Source organism: Chelon labrosus, assembly GCF_963514085.1.
Source record: "Chelon labrosus genome assembly, chromosome: 2".
NCBI lineage: Eukaryota > Metazoa > Chordata > Actinopteri > Mugiliformes > Mugilidae > Chelon > Chelon labrosus.
This window is the reverse complement of record NC_140338.1, coordinates 3,336,837-3,352,589: the sequence shown is the minus strand read 5'-3', so window position 1 is coordinate 3,352,589 and position 15,753 is coordinate 3,336,837. Positions and strand designations below refer to the sequence as shown.

Genomic DNA, 15,753 nt, shown 5'->3' with positions numbered 1-15,753 from the left:
CCTACAGCCCGTATTTCACGAATGTTGGCATGATTGTATGCAAGCATATTATAAATACGGTCGCTAAGTTTCATAAGGATCGGGTGAATACTTCAAAAGTTATAGGCCTTAAAGTCACATGAAATGTTTCGGTGTCACCTGTAGCTCCCCCTGTAGACGTAATGTCACGCAACTTGATGGGCGTCTACACAATATTTTACAGATTGTAACATGCCAAATTTCATTAAATTAGCTATTGCAGTTTTTGAGATATTGAAATGTTGCTTTTGTAGCGCCCCCTAGAGACCAAGGGTGACAAAAGTTGGGGAGTTTGTACAGAATCATGTTATTATCAATGATATGAAGTTTGATTAAGTTTGGGTATATACTTCACAAAATATTAGCTTTGGAGTTATACGTTGCCATGCAGTAAAAAATAATTAATTAGCCATCAACTTTGTAATCAATAACCCTGCTAAAGTTCCTTTGAGAACTTTTCATTACCTTTGTCCATAAATGATACATGCCAAGTTTGGTGAGAATTGGATGAACGGGCAAGGAGGGGTTAATTTTTCTTTGACGTGCAATTTGTTTTTAAAAATGGTGGCAGTGGGAAATTGGTCTAGTCCATTAGAACCATTGGCCTAGTCCATTAGAACCATTGGCCTTAGTATCAGGGCTATATAAGGAATCTCGGGCACATGGTTCTCAAGATATGAACCAAAACGTAAATTGGCTTATTATACCGCCACCTAGGTGTTGGCATGAGTATTGACACCTTGGCAAAGTGACATGGTAGGACTTCTACCAAGTTACCAGGTTTGATGCCTGTCGCCCTTGCAGTTTGTCCTGGGTAGAAACTATTAGTTAAGCAGATTAATAAGGTGAAGAAGAAAAAGAAAAATCGCAACACAATCAATAGGGATCTTGCAACCCTAAATCCCTGAGTCCAAACTGAGCTGATACTTGACCAGAGCCTTTGGAGGGTGGACTGGAGGCTGGAGATGGAGAGCAGACTTTAGGCCACTCGGAAATCACTCAGGGGGATGGCCCGGAGTCAGACCAGCAGACTAAATTTCTTCTTTGATACTGTTGAGTCATCAACACTTATGTCAGAAATGTTTGATTCTTAAAGTAGTGATCTCTGATCCAGGATTAGCATGTTACTTAGCGGCTAGCTGACCTGATGAAATACAGTAGCATGACTTAATTTATTTATAATCACTTCTTTATTCATCCTTTAAACTTATAAAATATTTAATTCACTCACACTCTGTTGCTCCAGCAGACCCTAGAATTTTTTTTTAGCAAAACTAAAAATTTTGATAAAAGGTTAAAAAACACAAAGTCAACACAGGCTCATATCCCAGAGGTTTTAACCTCACGGGCTTCATCTGTATAGAGCAAAGGAAGAGCATTTAAAAACATCAAAAACTGGAGCCTTGTTTTTTGATTCTGAACCATGTTTGCCACATGCTCTCTTCACATTTAATTACAATTTGGCACATGGTTAAGACCACGTGATCAAAGGGGGAAATATTCAACAGTTAATGCCAGCGGGAACACTGGAGGGTTTTAAAGCTATGCATCAGATTATTGCAAAGAGATGTGTCATATGTTTAACAAGTTATTGTCTTTGCTTCTAGGACCTGTCCCTTCTCTCTGTCCCTGGATTGAGATGAATTGGGAACAAGCCTAATAAAATGTGCTGCTCTATCTCTATTTCTGTCTCTATCTCTATTTAATGCCATCATTTGGAGAAGTGTAAGCCATGAAACTGTGGTAGGAAAAACTTTTGTTTGTCAATTGTAATATCTGACATCAACGCAGGTCCTGTCCACAGAAATGGTTGAAAATCCTCATCCTTTACTACAGTTCGGATGTGAGTACTTCATTACAACAGAATCAAAATATACTGTATGTGGATGTAACTGTACTGACATCCTTGTACTGATAGTTGTGACATATAGTAGTATTAAAGCGTATATTTACAGAGTGTTAATACTGTGGGAAGATCAATAAGTTCATTCATTGATCTCAAAGCTTCATCATTAAATGGTTCAGACAGTTTGATTGACAGGACAGATGATCAGAGGTGCAGAGTTTTTACCACGGCGATTGGTACAGGGACTGAAGTATGGGTAAAGTTTGTCAGTGAAGGAGCAGCCAGTAAAGGAGTAGATAAGAGCCGCAGTATCTACATCATGAAAGGAGACCAGACCCTCCTCATAATCCACAAACACCCCCACCTTCTCAGGACGAGAACGAAGGGAGAGACTGACTGAAGGATCATCAAGAGCTTCGTAATTCTTTCCATTTCTCAACCATACAGTCCAGAAACCATCCAGCGGACTCAGAGTGATGTCTCCCTTCCTGTTGATTGACTCTCTGGCCACTCCTAGATTCCAGTCAGTCTTTCCTTTAACCTGAACCTGAAAGTAAAATCTGCGTGAAGAGAAACTCTTCTTTCCTAAAACAAAAACACAATATGAAAATCTCTCTGGATTGTTGGGAAGATTCTTCCTCATGTCACTATAAGTCACTTGTTTTCCATCATCAGACAGGATGAGATTAGGATGTGCTGTATCAGGATCAAGAGTCACATCCACTGCATACTGCTGGACCCTCTTCAGCTCAGCCTCAAGCAGCTTCTTCATGTCTTTACTGAGTGTCTCCTCCAGCTGAGTCACGGCTCTCACCACAGTCCCTTCACGTGATGGTGGACGGACACTGACTTCTGTCCAGTACTTGGTGGGTGGAGCAGATTTCAGGGTGGAGACACTTTGGAGGAGGTGGAGGTGGTCTTCACAGTGTGAGAGCTGCTTTATCTCAGAGCTCCTCTTCATCAACTCAAAGACTTCCTGTTCCAGATCTTTGATGAAACCTTCAGCCTGTTTCTCAGTTGTTTTCTGTTTGTCTTCGATCTCCTTTATGAGCTGGTTCAGGCCTCTCTCAACAGACTCCTTCAGAGCAGTGAAGACCTGAACACCTTCTGCTTTCTCTCTGTCTGCAGCATCTTTACTCATCTTCACTGACTCTTTCATCTCCTCAATCTTCAGTCGTCTCTTCTGGATCATCTGCTGAATTTCATCCTCTGTCTTCCCCAGCTCTGCCTTCTTTCCTTCATATCCTTCTTTCAGAGGAACAACCTCATGTGTCTTGTGGTCTAAAACAGAGCAGAGCATGCAGACACATGTCTGGTCGGTCTTACAAAACAGCTCCAGAGGTTTATCGTGCTTCCTACACATCCTGTCGTCCAGGTTGTCCACAGGGTGGATCAGCTGATGTCTTTTCAGGCGTGACACTGTCAGATGAGGCTCCAGGTGAGAGTCACAGTAGGAGAGCAGACACACCAGGCAGGACTTCAGGGCCTTCAGTTTGGTTCCAGTGCAGACGTCACAGGGAACTTCTCCTGGTTTGGCAGCTTGTTGCTCTGAGCTGCTGCTGATGGCTTTCTGTTGAGATTCATGTCTGAACTGAGCAACCATCTCAGAGAACAAAGTGTTGATGTCTAGTTGAGGTCTTTTCTCAAATAACTTATTACACATTGGACACTTGCAAACATCAGTAGTATCCCAGTGTTGAGTGGCACAGTGTTTGCAGAAGTTGTGTCCACATGGTGTAGTGACTGGATCAGTGAACACATCCAGACAGATGGAGCACAGAAACTGATCTTCAGATCTCAGACATCTGGCAGCAGACATGTCTACACACTGACAACAAGAGAGAAAGAGAGAAAAACCACAGTTTAAGTAGAGATTTATTGATTACTGATAAGTTGTTGAACTTCTATCAGACTTCAGACATACAATATACACTGAGACCTTTTCTTATTATATTTCCTGATGTCAGTTTATAGCAGCTCATAAAAAAAGAGGCCAATAGGTTTGTTTTACAACCATCTGCAGCTCCACCTGAGTCTAATGTTCATCAAACTCTCCTGATGGTTGCTTGGTCGCTTTACTGACCTTAAGTGGAAAAAGAGAGGAACTACATCAGACTTCATTTATTATTTAATACACAGCAGTTGTTGATCACTCTTTGTAAAACCAACATTTCCTCCTTCACCAGAGAGTGAGCAGAGGAGTTTGAGTGAGCAAGAAAATGAATGAAAAGGGGGAGTGGTGTTAGTGGGAACTGAGATGAATCAGATAAAGTTTTTTCTATGATTTTATATTTTGTTCTAAAGTTATATTGTCTGGACTGAAGCTCCAAGTTTTGATGCTGGTTGTTGAAACACAGTAAATATTATCAGCTGTACTCACCAGTATTTGAGTCAGATGTTGAAAAAGAACAGATGAACTCAGCTGAATTTTCTTCAGACAGAAACACAGAGATTCGTCTGGACTGCAGCTCTGCCGTCACTCTGACAAAGTTTTACTTTCATTTCAGGAAAGTGACATTGAATCTGATCTCTACAGTTTAGCTCCTCCTCTAACTGGAGGTCTGTCATGATTTATTTCCCGCTTCATGTTGAGATATGAGTATAAAACAAACACATTGCGCAAGAGGTTTTGTCTTTGATCTTTTCTTTTACACTATATATATATACATATATACATATTTATTTCAATCTTCTGAACTATAGAAACAGACATAGTCTCAGACACAGGGACCGTAGGAATCACAAGTCATTACACCTTGAAAACAAAGTATAAAAAGGTAAAGTTTAAAGTAAATATAATCGTAAACGTAAATGAAAACGTATAATGAGGTCGAAAAGTATAAAAAGTGCATTTGCAATATATCAGGATATTAATATATGGGGTAACTATGAGCATATATTTTGTAAACAGTATATCAGGATATAAAAATATAGGGAAATTATTATTCACATTCACAAACTCTAACAGAAAATTTTATATTAAAAGCTAAATACACACAAACCACAGACTCAACATACAGGAGTTTTCAGCTTGTGTGCGTCATCTGTTCAGAGCAACTCAAAAGCATTTAGGTCAAAATCTGGAGACTTCTTTTCTGATAAAATCTGGTATGGGCATGACTCTAAACCAATTTTGCTACATGCTCTGTTCACGTTTGATCATTTGGCACATGGTTAAGACCACGTGATCAAAGGGGGGATGTATACAACTATTAATGCCAGCTGGAACACTCGAGGGCTTTCAACCTTTGCATCAGATTATTTCAAGAAATGTGTTAAATGTTCAGCAAACAAAGCTAGTCGATTATCTTTAAGTTCCACAACATTGTCATCCAACTCCACAGGGTCATTTTTAACAGCAACCAACTCACTGATGAAAGTGTTCCTCCTCAGCTGAGGTCTAGTGTGAAACATCTCTTTACACATTGGACACTGGAACATGTCATTATGATCAGAGTGTTGAGTGATGCAGTGTTTGCATAAGTTGTGTCCACATGATGTAGTGACTGAATCAGTGAACACATCCAGACAGATGGAGCACAGAAACTGATCTTCAGATCTCAGACATCAGGCAGCAGACATGTCTACTCACTGACAACAAGAGAAAAAGAGAACTAAAACATAGTAGAGATTTATTGATTATTGATGAGTTATTGAACTTCTGTCTAACTTCAGACATAATGAGTTTAAAATACACTGAGATCTTTACTTATTTTATCTTGGTTTACGGCAGCTCATAAAAAGAGGTCAATAGGTTTGTTTTACAACCATCTGCAGCTCAGCCTGAGTCTAAAGTTCATCAAACTCTCCTGATGATTGTCATTTTATCGATGTCAAGTGGAGACAGAGAGGAACTACATTAGACTTTATTTAAATATTTAATAGGCAGCATTTGTTAATTCTTGTTAAGTCTACTGTCTTAAACATTGAATCTGATCTTTACAGTTTTACTCCTCCTCTTATTACACCTCTGTTTGTCATGGTTTATTTCCTGCTTCAAGTTCAGACATTAAAAAAAAAAGCCAGAGACTCCTCCTCCTCCTTTGCTTGTGCCTCAAGGAATGTGAACATTCCTATGACTGGGTTGCGTAGACTCATTTAAACTGACACAGTCATCGTGTTGCAGCCATGTTTCAGTCAAACTAAACAGATCATAAGCCTGTTGTTTTTGAAACTGTCTTCTCTTCTGCTGTGGTTAAACTTAGCGCTCACAGCCAGTACCATCGTACTTTTACCCCTTTTACTGCCGATCAGTTCTCTTCTGCTTTTAACCAGCTCTGTGCCTCCTCTGACTTAACATATTTTAACACGGAGGAGCTCTGCTCCTGGTTCCACTCCTCCTGCCGAACCTCATTGGACTCTGTGGCACCATTAAGAACTGTGATGCCTAAAGCGAAACCCGAGCCCTGGTTTAACAACATAACTCGAGCAGCTAGGCAGTAGTGCCGCAGAGCTGAACGCAAGTGGAAGAAAGACAAGCTGCAGGTTTCTCTCCAGATCCTGAAGGACTGCTGGCGCGATTACCAAAATACTGTCAAAAAGGCCAAAAGGGAACACCTGGCAAAAGTGAGTCCAACCATCACAACCCACGTGTGCTTTTTAACACCATTGACGCTATTCTTAATGCCCCACAACCTGTTTGCACTGAAACATCTCCTGAAATGTGCAATAACTTCCTGAACTTTTTTATTGATAAGGTTGCTACTGCAAAGGCTCTCACCTCAGCTCCAGCATCTAACCCCTCTGACCCCGTCCCTTGCACTGCTGTGTTTGATAAGTTCGAGCCGGTGTCTCTGTTGTTTTTAGAAGATGTGGTTGCCCATATTAAGCCATCAGGCTCTCCCTGTGACACTGTCCCTCCTCGCTTCTTTAAAGAAGTCTTTCCAAGTATAGGGCAGTCAGTTCTGGCCATTATAAACAGCAGCCTGTCCTCTGGTGTTGTCCCCGCTAGTTTTAAATATGCAGTGGTGCCACCCCTGCTTAAGAAACCAGGCCTCGATCGCAGTGTGCTGGGCAATTTCAGACCCATCTCCAAACTGCCTTTTATCTCAAAAATCTTAGAGAAAGTTGTTCTTGCTCAGTTAAAATCTTTTCTGGATGAGCATGTTGTCTTAGAGGTCTTCCAGTCTGGTTTTAAAACATTACATAGCACAGAGTCTGCTTTATTAAGAGTTTTTAATTACATCCTCCTGGCAAATGACTCTGGAGACTTTGCTATTCTTGTCCTGCTGGACCTAACAGCGGCCTTTGACACCGTGGACCACAACATCTTAGTGGCTCGGTTACAACACCTAGTGGGCATTTGTGGTAGTGCTCTAGATTGGATCAAGTCTTATCTGGCAGACAGGACTATGCGTGTCAGCCTTGGTGGTTCTGAGTCCTGCTCTGCTCCGCTGTCATATGGGGTTCCACAGGGTTCAATTTTAGGGCCCCTGCTTTTTTCACTGTATCTGCTGCCTCTGGGGTCCATCCTAAGAAAGCATGGCATTTCTTTTCATTGTTATGCTGATGATAGTCAGATATATATGCCACTAAAGAAGAAGGATGCCTTATCGCTCAAACCACTCCTATTGTGTCTTGAAGACATTAAAAACTGGATGGCCTTAAACTTTTTAAATTTCAGTGAAAAATTTCCACTCTGGCCTCCCTCCACTGGCTGCCTGTGCACTTTAGAGTTCTTTTTAAGATTCTTTTATTTGCTTTTAAATCTTTTAATGGTCTCGCTCCACCTTACCTCTCTGAGCTTCTTCATCCTTACACCTCTGCTCGGTGTCTCAGGTCAGCTGATAAGCTGCTCCTAGAGGTGCCAAGGTCTAAACGGAAGCTCAGAGGGGACAGAGCTTTCTCTGTTGCTGCGCCCAAATTGTGGAATGACCTACCACTCCATATCAGACAAGCCCCCTCACTGTCCATTTTTGTCTTAAAACCCATTTTTATTCCTTGGCCTTTGACCCAGCATAAGACCCTGCTTTTTCTGCTTTTGTTTAGTGCTTCTATTGTTTTATTGTTTTTAGTGTTTTATTGTTTTTAGTGTCTTAGTGTTTTTACTATTTTATTGTTTTTTAATCATTTGCCTCACCAATGTACAGCACTTTGTTTCAGCTGTGGTTGTTTTTAAAGTGCTTTATGAATAAAGTTGAGTTGAGAGAAAGTTGAGAGATCAATCTGATGATCAGTTGGTTATAATGGTTATAGGCTCTGCACTGCCATAGAGAGCCGAAAGCTATTACCCGATTAAAAGCCCTTCCTCATTGATGACTCTATGTCAGGTTCAGGTGGTCTCTAAGGATGGTTGAGATTTGTTATCCCTTTCCATCCTGGGTTCAGCTCCCAGCTCGCCTCTCTACAATCCTGGAATCCTCTCCAGATTCCAAACCAACCCAAATGGCCTCCTTTGATATGATAAAGCAGTGCCGTTGCCTCCGGATGAATTGCTACCCCAATGTGGTGAAGGGTTTTTTTCCGCGTGATCCTGGGATCCCGTTATTGGGTCTTAGGGAAGGGGGTAAACAATCCAAAAGACCTTCATTAATCGGGCAATGAGGAGCTACAGCACGTCACCCACCAGAGGGAAACTGCCTAGTAACTAGGCTTTCCTCCATGAGACATTGTCAGGCACAGCCCAAGAAACAATCTAGAGTCCCCTCCCTGTCAGCCCTTTCAACTTGCAGGAAACTGGGATCGGTTGCAGTAGGTGTGAAGCAAATAAGGTCAGAGACCAGGGCGTCCTGACTTCTGGCATCAAAAATTGGTTCTAGTAACAACTCATCAACAGTGAAGGATACTTAATCAACAAAATTAACAAATGTCAACAACAAAATGACAGTGCAGTTACAGAAACATCTTCTGATGCACAACCTCGGACACATCATCAGTGGTGTTTCGGGACTCATGGGGTGCACTCTCCACTTCCACTTCTGCCTTGTACTGCCTCTTTAGCAGCTTAAGTTCCCTGAGGCATTTCATTTTCCCTTACTCTGTGGCTTGGAGTATGTGCCGATGGAGCAGATTTGGGTGCCACAGTTCTGAATCGCTCAGCTTCAATGTTCACTATGAGCATGGTCATCGTTATTAGTCGATGGTCCATGTCCCCCTTGGCTGTCACTTCCAGGATCTGCTTCACACCCTCATCAAACTGCTGCCACTCAGCTCTCTCTTTGTGGACTGGGGCCACTAGATCCTTGGTTGGGCCGAAGGAGCACAACCAGTTCTTGTGGCTGCAGCTTGCTGGCTTTGGAGGCTCTGTGGGTTGTCTCAAGGTACTATCTCTTGGGGGGGCGGGGGGGGGGGGGCTTTGGGTGGCAGGCGAGCAGCTGGCAGAAAGTGTTGGAAACGAGGTGCTGGGCACTGTGGGTTGCCTCCATGCCTGGCTCCTCCTGCGCCTTACCAGAAGTGGTAACTTCTACGCAATGTGTCATCATGCTGCTTTCAAACATCTCAACCTGCCTTTCTCATTTTTACAGCTCTCAAATGCACTGTACTGTCATCCTGGTTGTTCCATTGTCCTGTGTGATCATTCTTAGGTCCATCCTGTTTTCTTGACTCTTACAATGAACACATAATGAGTTTTATGGATTTTTAATAAAGTTTTTGAATTGCACTTGAGTATGTAACAGAGGAGCTCGCAAAACTGAATGACCACGAGCATCAGAAAACAGGGGAGAATAAAGCATCAGGATTTACATAGGAAAATTACTACCAACCAGATGATTTTCCATCACACCATCAGATAAAGTTCATTTCTTATTTTGCATGTAGCTTGAACACCAAAGCACTTCTGTTCAGTTATGTTAACACTGTTCTTCTCACAGTCAGACACGCAGTTTGAATTTACTGTAACATCCAGAGATGTATGACAGTCATAAGATCAACATCAGAGTACACCTGGAGCTGTTTGTGGATATTTCTGTATTTAGAGACCAAAAGGGAGTCGACAAAACACCACAATCACAATGGTAGCATCATTCATTCATTCATTCATTCATCTTCTATACCCGTTTAGTCCTGTTAAGGGTCACGGGGGTCTGCTGGCCTATCCCAGCTGTCACCGGGCGAGAGGCAGGGGTACACCCTGGACAGGTCGCCAGTCCATCACAGGGCCACACACACAGACAGACAACCATTCACCTACGGCCAATTTAGAATCACCAATCAACCTAATGAGTATGTCTTTGGATGGTGGGAGGAAGCCGGAGTACCCGGAGAGAACCCACGCAGACACAGGGAGAACATGCAAACTCCACACAGAAATCTTGAAATCTTAATTTAATCTTGAAAATTAAATATTTCCTCACTAGCCACTAGCCGAGCTAGAGCCTCTTACTGAAGCATGTTAACATAATGAGGCCAGAATAGTAAACATCTACACAGACTTTCCTCACCTCCTCTAATGAATCTGGTTTAGTGACAAATTTGTTTCAGCTCTCCTGAAAGTTATTCTTTTGCTTGTTAAAATCTTACTAAAGAATTGTTACACACATGTAAGTTTAATCCCATTTACACAACATCACACTGGAGTGAAGACATGAATAAAGTGTGAAGATCAATAAGTTCATTCATTGATCTCAAAGCTTCATCATTAAATGGATCAGACAGTTTGATTGACAAGACAGATGATCAGAGGTGATGAGTTTTTACCACCATCATTCATACAGGGACTGAAGTATGGGTGAAGTTTGTCAATGAAGGAGCAGCCAGTAAAGGAGTAGATAAGAGCTGCAGTATCTACATCATGAAAGGAGACCAGACCCTCCTCATAATCCACAAACACCCCCACCTTCTCAGGACGAGAACGAAGAGAGAGACGGACTGGAGGACCAGCACTGGCTTTGTATTCATTTCCATTTCTCAACCATACAGTCCAGAAACCATTCTGAGGACTTGTTGTGATATCTCCCTTCCTGTTGATTGACTCTCTGGCCACTCCTAGATTCCATTTAGGTTTTCCTTTAACCTGAACCTGAAAGTAAAATCTACCTGAAGAGAAACTCTTCTTTCCTAAAACACATGCACATGTAGAAAATCTCTCTGGGATGTCTGGAAGATTCTTCCTCACATCACTATCATGAACTTGTTTTCCATCAACAGACAGGATGAGTTTAGGATGTGCTGTATCAGGATCAAGAGTCACATCCACTGTATACTGCTGGAGCCTCTTCAGCTCAGCCTCAAGCAGCTTTTTCATGTCTTTCCTGAGTGTCTCCTCCAGCTGAGTCACAGCTCTCACCACAGTCCCCTCATATGATGGTGGACGGATGCTGACCTCTGTCCAGTCCTTGGTGGGTGGAGCAGCTTTCAGAGAGGAGAAGCTTTGGAGGAGGTGGAGGTGGTCTTCAGAGCGTGAGAGCTGCTTTATCTCAGAGCTCCTCTTCATCAGCTCAGAGACTTCTTGTTCCAAATCTTTGATGACACCCTCAGCCTGTTTCTCTGTTGTTTTCTGTTTGTCTTCGATCTCCTTTATTAGCTGGTTCAGGCCTCTCTCAACAGACTCCTTCAGAGCAGTGAAGGCCTGAACACCTTCTGCTTTCTCTCTGTCTGCAGCATCTTTACTCGTCTTCACTGACTCTTTCATCTCCTCAATCTTCAGTCGTCTCTTCTGGATCATCTGCTGAATTTCATCCTCTGTCTTCCCCAGCTCCGCCTTCTTTCCTTCACATTCGTCTTTCAGAGGAACAACCTCATGTGTCTTGTGGTCTAAAACAGGGCAGAGCATGCAGACACATGTCTGGTCGGTCTTACAGAACAGCTCCAGAGGTTTATCATGCTTCCTACACATCCTGTCTTCCAGGTTGTCCACAGGGTGGATCAGCTGATGTCTTTTCAGGCGTGACACTGTCAGATGAGGCTCCAGGTGAGAGTCACAGTAGGAGAGCAGACACACCAGGCAGGACTTCAGGGCCTTCAGTTTGGTTCCAGTGCAGACGTCACAGGGAACTTCTCCTGGTTTGGCAGCTTGTTGCTCTGAGCTGCTGCTGCTGGGTTTCTGTTGAGCTTCATGTCTGAACTGAGCAACCATCTCATTGATTAAAGTGTTGATCCTCAGCTGAGGTCTAGTGTGAAACATCTCTTTACATAGGGGACAGTTGTATATATCAGAAGTATCCCAGTGTTGAGTGATGCAGTGTTTGCAGAAGTTGTGTCCACATGGTGTAGAGACTGGATCAGTGAACACATCCAGACAGATGGAGCACAGAAACTGATCTTCAGATCTCAGACATCTGGCAGCAGACATGACTACACACTGACAACAAGAGACAAAGAGAGAAAAAACATTCTGAGTAGAGATTTATTGATTATTGACGAGTTGTTGAACTTCTATCAGACTTCAGACATGATGAGTTTAAAATAAACTGAGATATTACTTATTTTATCTCCTGGTGTCAGTTCATAGCAGCTCATAAAACGAGCTCAATAGGTCTGTTTTACAACCATCTGCAGCTCAGAATGTAAAGTTCATCAAACTCTCCTGATGATTGTCATTTTACTGATGTCAAGTGGAGACAGAGAGAAACTACATCAGACTTCATTTAAATATTTAATTGGCAGCATTTGTTAATTCTTGTCAATTCTACTGTCTATATATTGTGATGTTATAATCCTCTTAAAATGGCTGCATGTAGAATAAGATCATGTGTCTATCAGTCAGTCTTTAAATTACTGTAATAATAGACATATAGGATTTGGCGACAATTAGTAGCAGCCTGTGCAGTTCATCATTTCATCGTCAGGAATACTAAACATAAAGCTGTTGAGACGTGGTATTTGATGAACAGTTTTATGTAAGATTAAATTAAAACAATGAATCAGCAAATAAATTTAATTCATAGTAAACCGTTGACTTTCAATCTAACTGTACTAGGTAGCACTTAAAAAGTTAAGCTAATTCACCTTAAGCAGTTTCCTCCGGGTTTTGACCAACTCTCTTTAAATAATTTTAAATCTCCATGGTCTAAAAAATCAAGAGCACAACGTTAGATTTTAAACAGTGCCTGTAACATCAATTTTTGTTTTGAACAACACAAAGAGCTTCACTTTGCTTGAGTCCCGGAAGAGTCCTGACAAGTTGTCAGAGCCGTTTTCTCTATCAGATTAATTCAGCAGAGCAGGTGAGCGACCCGTATGTGTGGAGGGAGCTCATGGGGGAGGCAGCTCTGGGTAGGGGAGGGTGGGAGAGATGATTTCGTGATATACAGTCTATGTTCAGGAGCAATAGTAAAAACACAACACACGCACAATGTTGTTTGAAATGTGCACAAATATTTCCAATGCATTTTGAGACCATGACAGAGTAAATTAGACTATATATAGTAATAACATTGTATGGGAAACCCTGAACAATTTGGTCCCTCCTTCACCAGAGAATGAGCAGAGGAGTTTGAGTGAGCTAGAAAGTGAATGAAAAGAGGAAGTTGTGTTAGTGGGAACTAGACTGAAGCAGACTTTATATTTTGTTCTAAAGCCTTAATGTCTGGACCGAAGCTCGGTTTGATGCTGGTTGTTGAAACACAGTAAATATTATCAGCTGTACTCACCAGTATTTGAGTCAGATGTTGAGAAAGAACAGATGAACTCAGTTGAATTTTCTTCAGACACAAACACAGAGATTCGTCAGGACTGCAGCTCTGCCGTCACTCTGACAAAGTTTCTCTTTCATTTCAGGAAAGTGACGTTGAATCTGGTCTGTCCAGTTTAGCTCCTCCTCTGACTGCAGCTCTGTTTGTCATGGTTTGTTTCCAGATTCAAGTTCAGACATGACTATAAAACACACACACTGCACAAGAGTTTTTCTGTTTGAACTATAGACACAGACATAGTCTCTGTCACAGAGACCGTAGGAATCACAAGTCAGCACGCAAACAAAAAAGTGTAGGAGGAAGATGGAGAAATGGACGCACAACTGTTAACATGCTATACACTAGAAGCACACAATGCATGAGTAGTAGGATAAAATAAATTAAATAAGAAAGAAAGGATAGGAGAGAGAGAGAAGAAAGTAGAGGTGAGACAGGATGTTCTTAATTTTGACGATATCATGAAGGTGAAAGAAGGAAGCCAAGGTCATTTGCTTTATGTGAGAATTAAAAGACATATCCTTGTCAAATATAACACCAACTTTAAGAGTAGGAAGTTACAGGTCATCCCAGCCTTTATGTCTTTAATGCTTGGAGTTTAACCAGCTGATTAGTTTCATCTGGTTACATGGATAAATATAGCTGGGTGTCATCTGCATAGCAATGGACATGTATGCAGAGTTTCCTAATAATATTGCCTAAGGGAGACATGCATAATTTGAAGAGTACTGGTCCTAGCACAGAACACTGAGGAACTCCATAACTTACTTTTATATAAGTAGAAGAATAATTGTTGACGAACTGGACTCTGTCTGACAGATAGGATAGGTCTAATGAGGTTTCTTTATTCTTAATCACACTTTCATGTCTGAGCATCAAATGAAGCTCTATCATCTAACAGGACGAGTATTAAGACAAGTCCATTGTCTGAAGTCATGAGGAGATCGTTGGTAACTTTAACCAGAGCTGTTTCTGTTCTATGATGGACTTTAAAACCTGAAACTCTTCAATCAAATCAACTGACTAGCAACAACTTTTTCTAGAATTTTACAAATAAAAGGAAGGTTGGATATTGGTCTATAGTTGGCTAACATCTGGATCTAGAGAATGTTTCTTAAGTGAGAGTTTAATTACAGCAATCTTAAAAGTCTGAGAGACATATCCTGTTGATAAATATAAATTTGGTTAAATATGGAGGTGTTTATTAGATGGGATGGGATCTAGAAGACAAGCTAATGTTTTAGATGCTGTAATTATTGAAGTGAGTTCAGAAAGATCTACTGGTGAGAAGATTTGCAAACATTGATTAAGTCCTCCAGAAGTTTCTTATGTCACTGTACTTGTTAGAATCTGTTTTGATTTTTATGTATTTCCTGTTTTACTTTGTAGTGTGTTCTGTTGTGTCGCTGTTAGTTTTGCTTCCTGTTTTTTTCCCTCCTTTGTGATTGCTGTCTCCGCCCTAATGTCTTTCACCTGTGTCTTGTTCCCCGGTGTATTTGAACTCTGTCTCATTCCCCTTGTCTTTGCTAGATTGTCTTAATCACCTCGTGTTCAAGCTCTCTCGTGGTATTTTCCTACTTGCCTCCTGATATTTTTTGTTATTTGGATTTTCCTCATTGCAGAGATTTTTATATAAGTTTGTTGTTAAACTGTCTTTCCATGCTATGTGAGCTTCTTCAGAATTAGTGAGATTCCAAATTCTTTTCATCTTTTAAACTGCCTGCTTTAAACAGCACAACTGTGAATCATACTAGGGAGCTAGCCTCCTCCGATTCATGACCTTCTTTTTTAGAGGGTCAACTAAGTTTCGAGTTGTACTAAGCGATGCTGCAGTGCCATCAACAAAATAATTTCTGTTGGAGTTAATTTTAGGTTTTTGTCATCCGTAATAGTGGCACATGAGGTAAATAATGATGGAATTAACTCAGATAAGAATCTACTGTAAGGAAATATTTCTGTGTAATCCATTATTGTAAATTCAAATGTTACGAGTAAATACTGTCAAACTTACAGTTTCTATGCCGTATGTTAGTAGAAGATCTAAGGTGTGATTAAAACAATGAGTTATGTCATTGTTTGTGATTAGGTTTCCTGGGTTTCTTTTTCTAGTGTTTTGGTTAAGTTCTTGTTTTTTTTTTTACAGTCATGGTTTGGTGTTTTTCTGTTTTCAGTTTCCCGTTTCATTTTGTTAAGTTATGGTTTCCTGTCTTGTGTCCCTTCTTGTATCTTCCCACCTTTGTGATTGCCTTCTTTGTCTTGATTTGTTTCACCTGTTTCTTGTCATCAGTGTTAATTTTGGCAGCACATTTTGATTTAGTA

General features: G+C 41.2%; 1 protein-coding gene across 1 annotated transcript; it reads right to left on the bottom strand.

Annotated features, from left to right (window-relative positions):
- Positions 1–1,343: 1,343 nt before the first annotated feature.
- LOC311506385 (uncharacterized protein) lies at positions 1,344–13,042 on the bottom strand. The gene is made up of 4 exons (XM_084570332.1): positions 12,896–13,042; positions 12,752–12,812; positions 10,458–12,104; positions 1,344–3,731 (listed from the first exon to the last, which is right to left on the bottom strand). The coding sequence occupies exons 3-4, from the start codon at positions 12,093–12,095 to the stop codon at positions 2,040–2,042; spliced, it is 3,330 nt and encodes a 1,109-aa protein (XP_084426458.1). The 5' UTR covers positions 12,096–12,104; positions 12,752–12,812; positions 12,896–13,042; the 3' UTR covers positions 1,344–2,039.
- Between the last annotated feature and the right edge of the window lie 2,711 nt (positions 13,043–15,753).

Coding starts and splice junctions, on each gene's coding strand:
- LOC311506385 (XM_084570332.1), bottom strand. CDS start 12,095: ATGTCTGCTGCCAGATGTCTGAGATCTGAAGATCAGTTTCTGTGCTCC. Junction 3,732..10,457: donor TCTGTCTTGTCAATCAAACT/GTCTGATCCATT, acceptor ATAAATCTCTAC/TTAAACTGTGGTTTTTCTCT.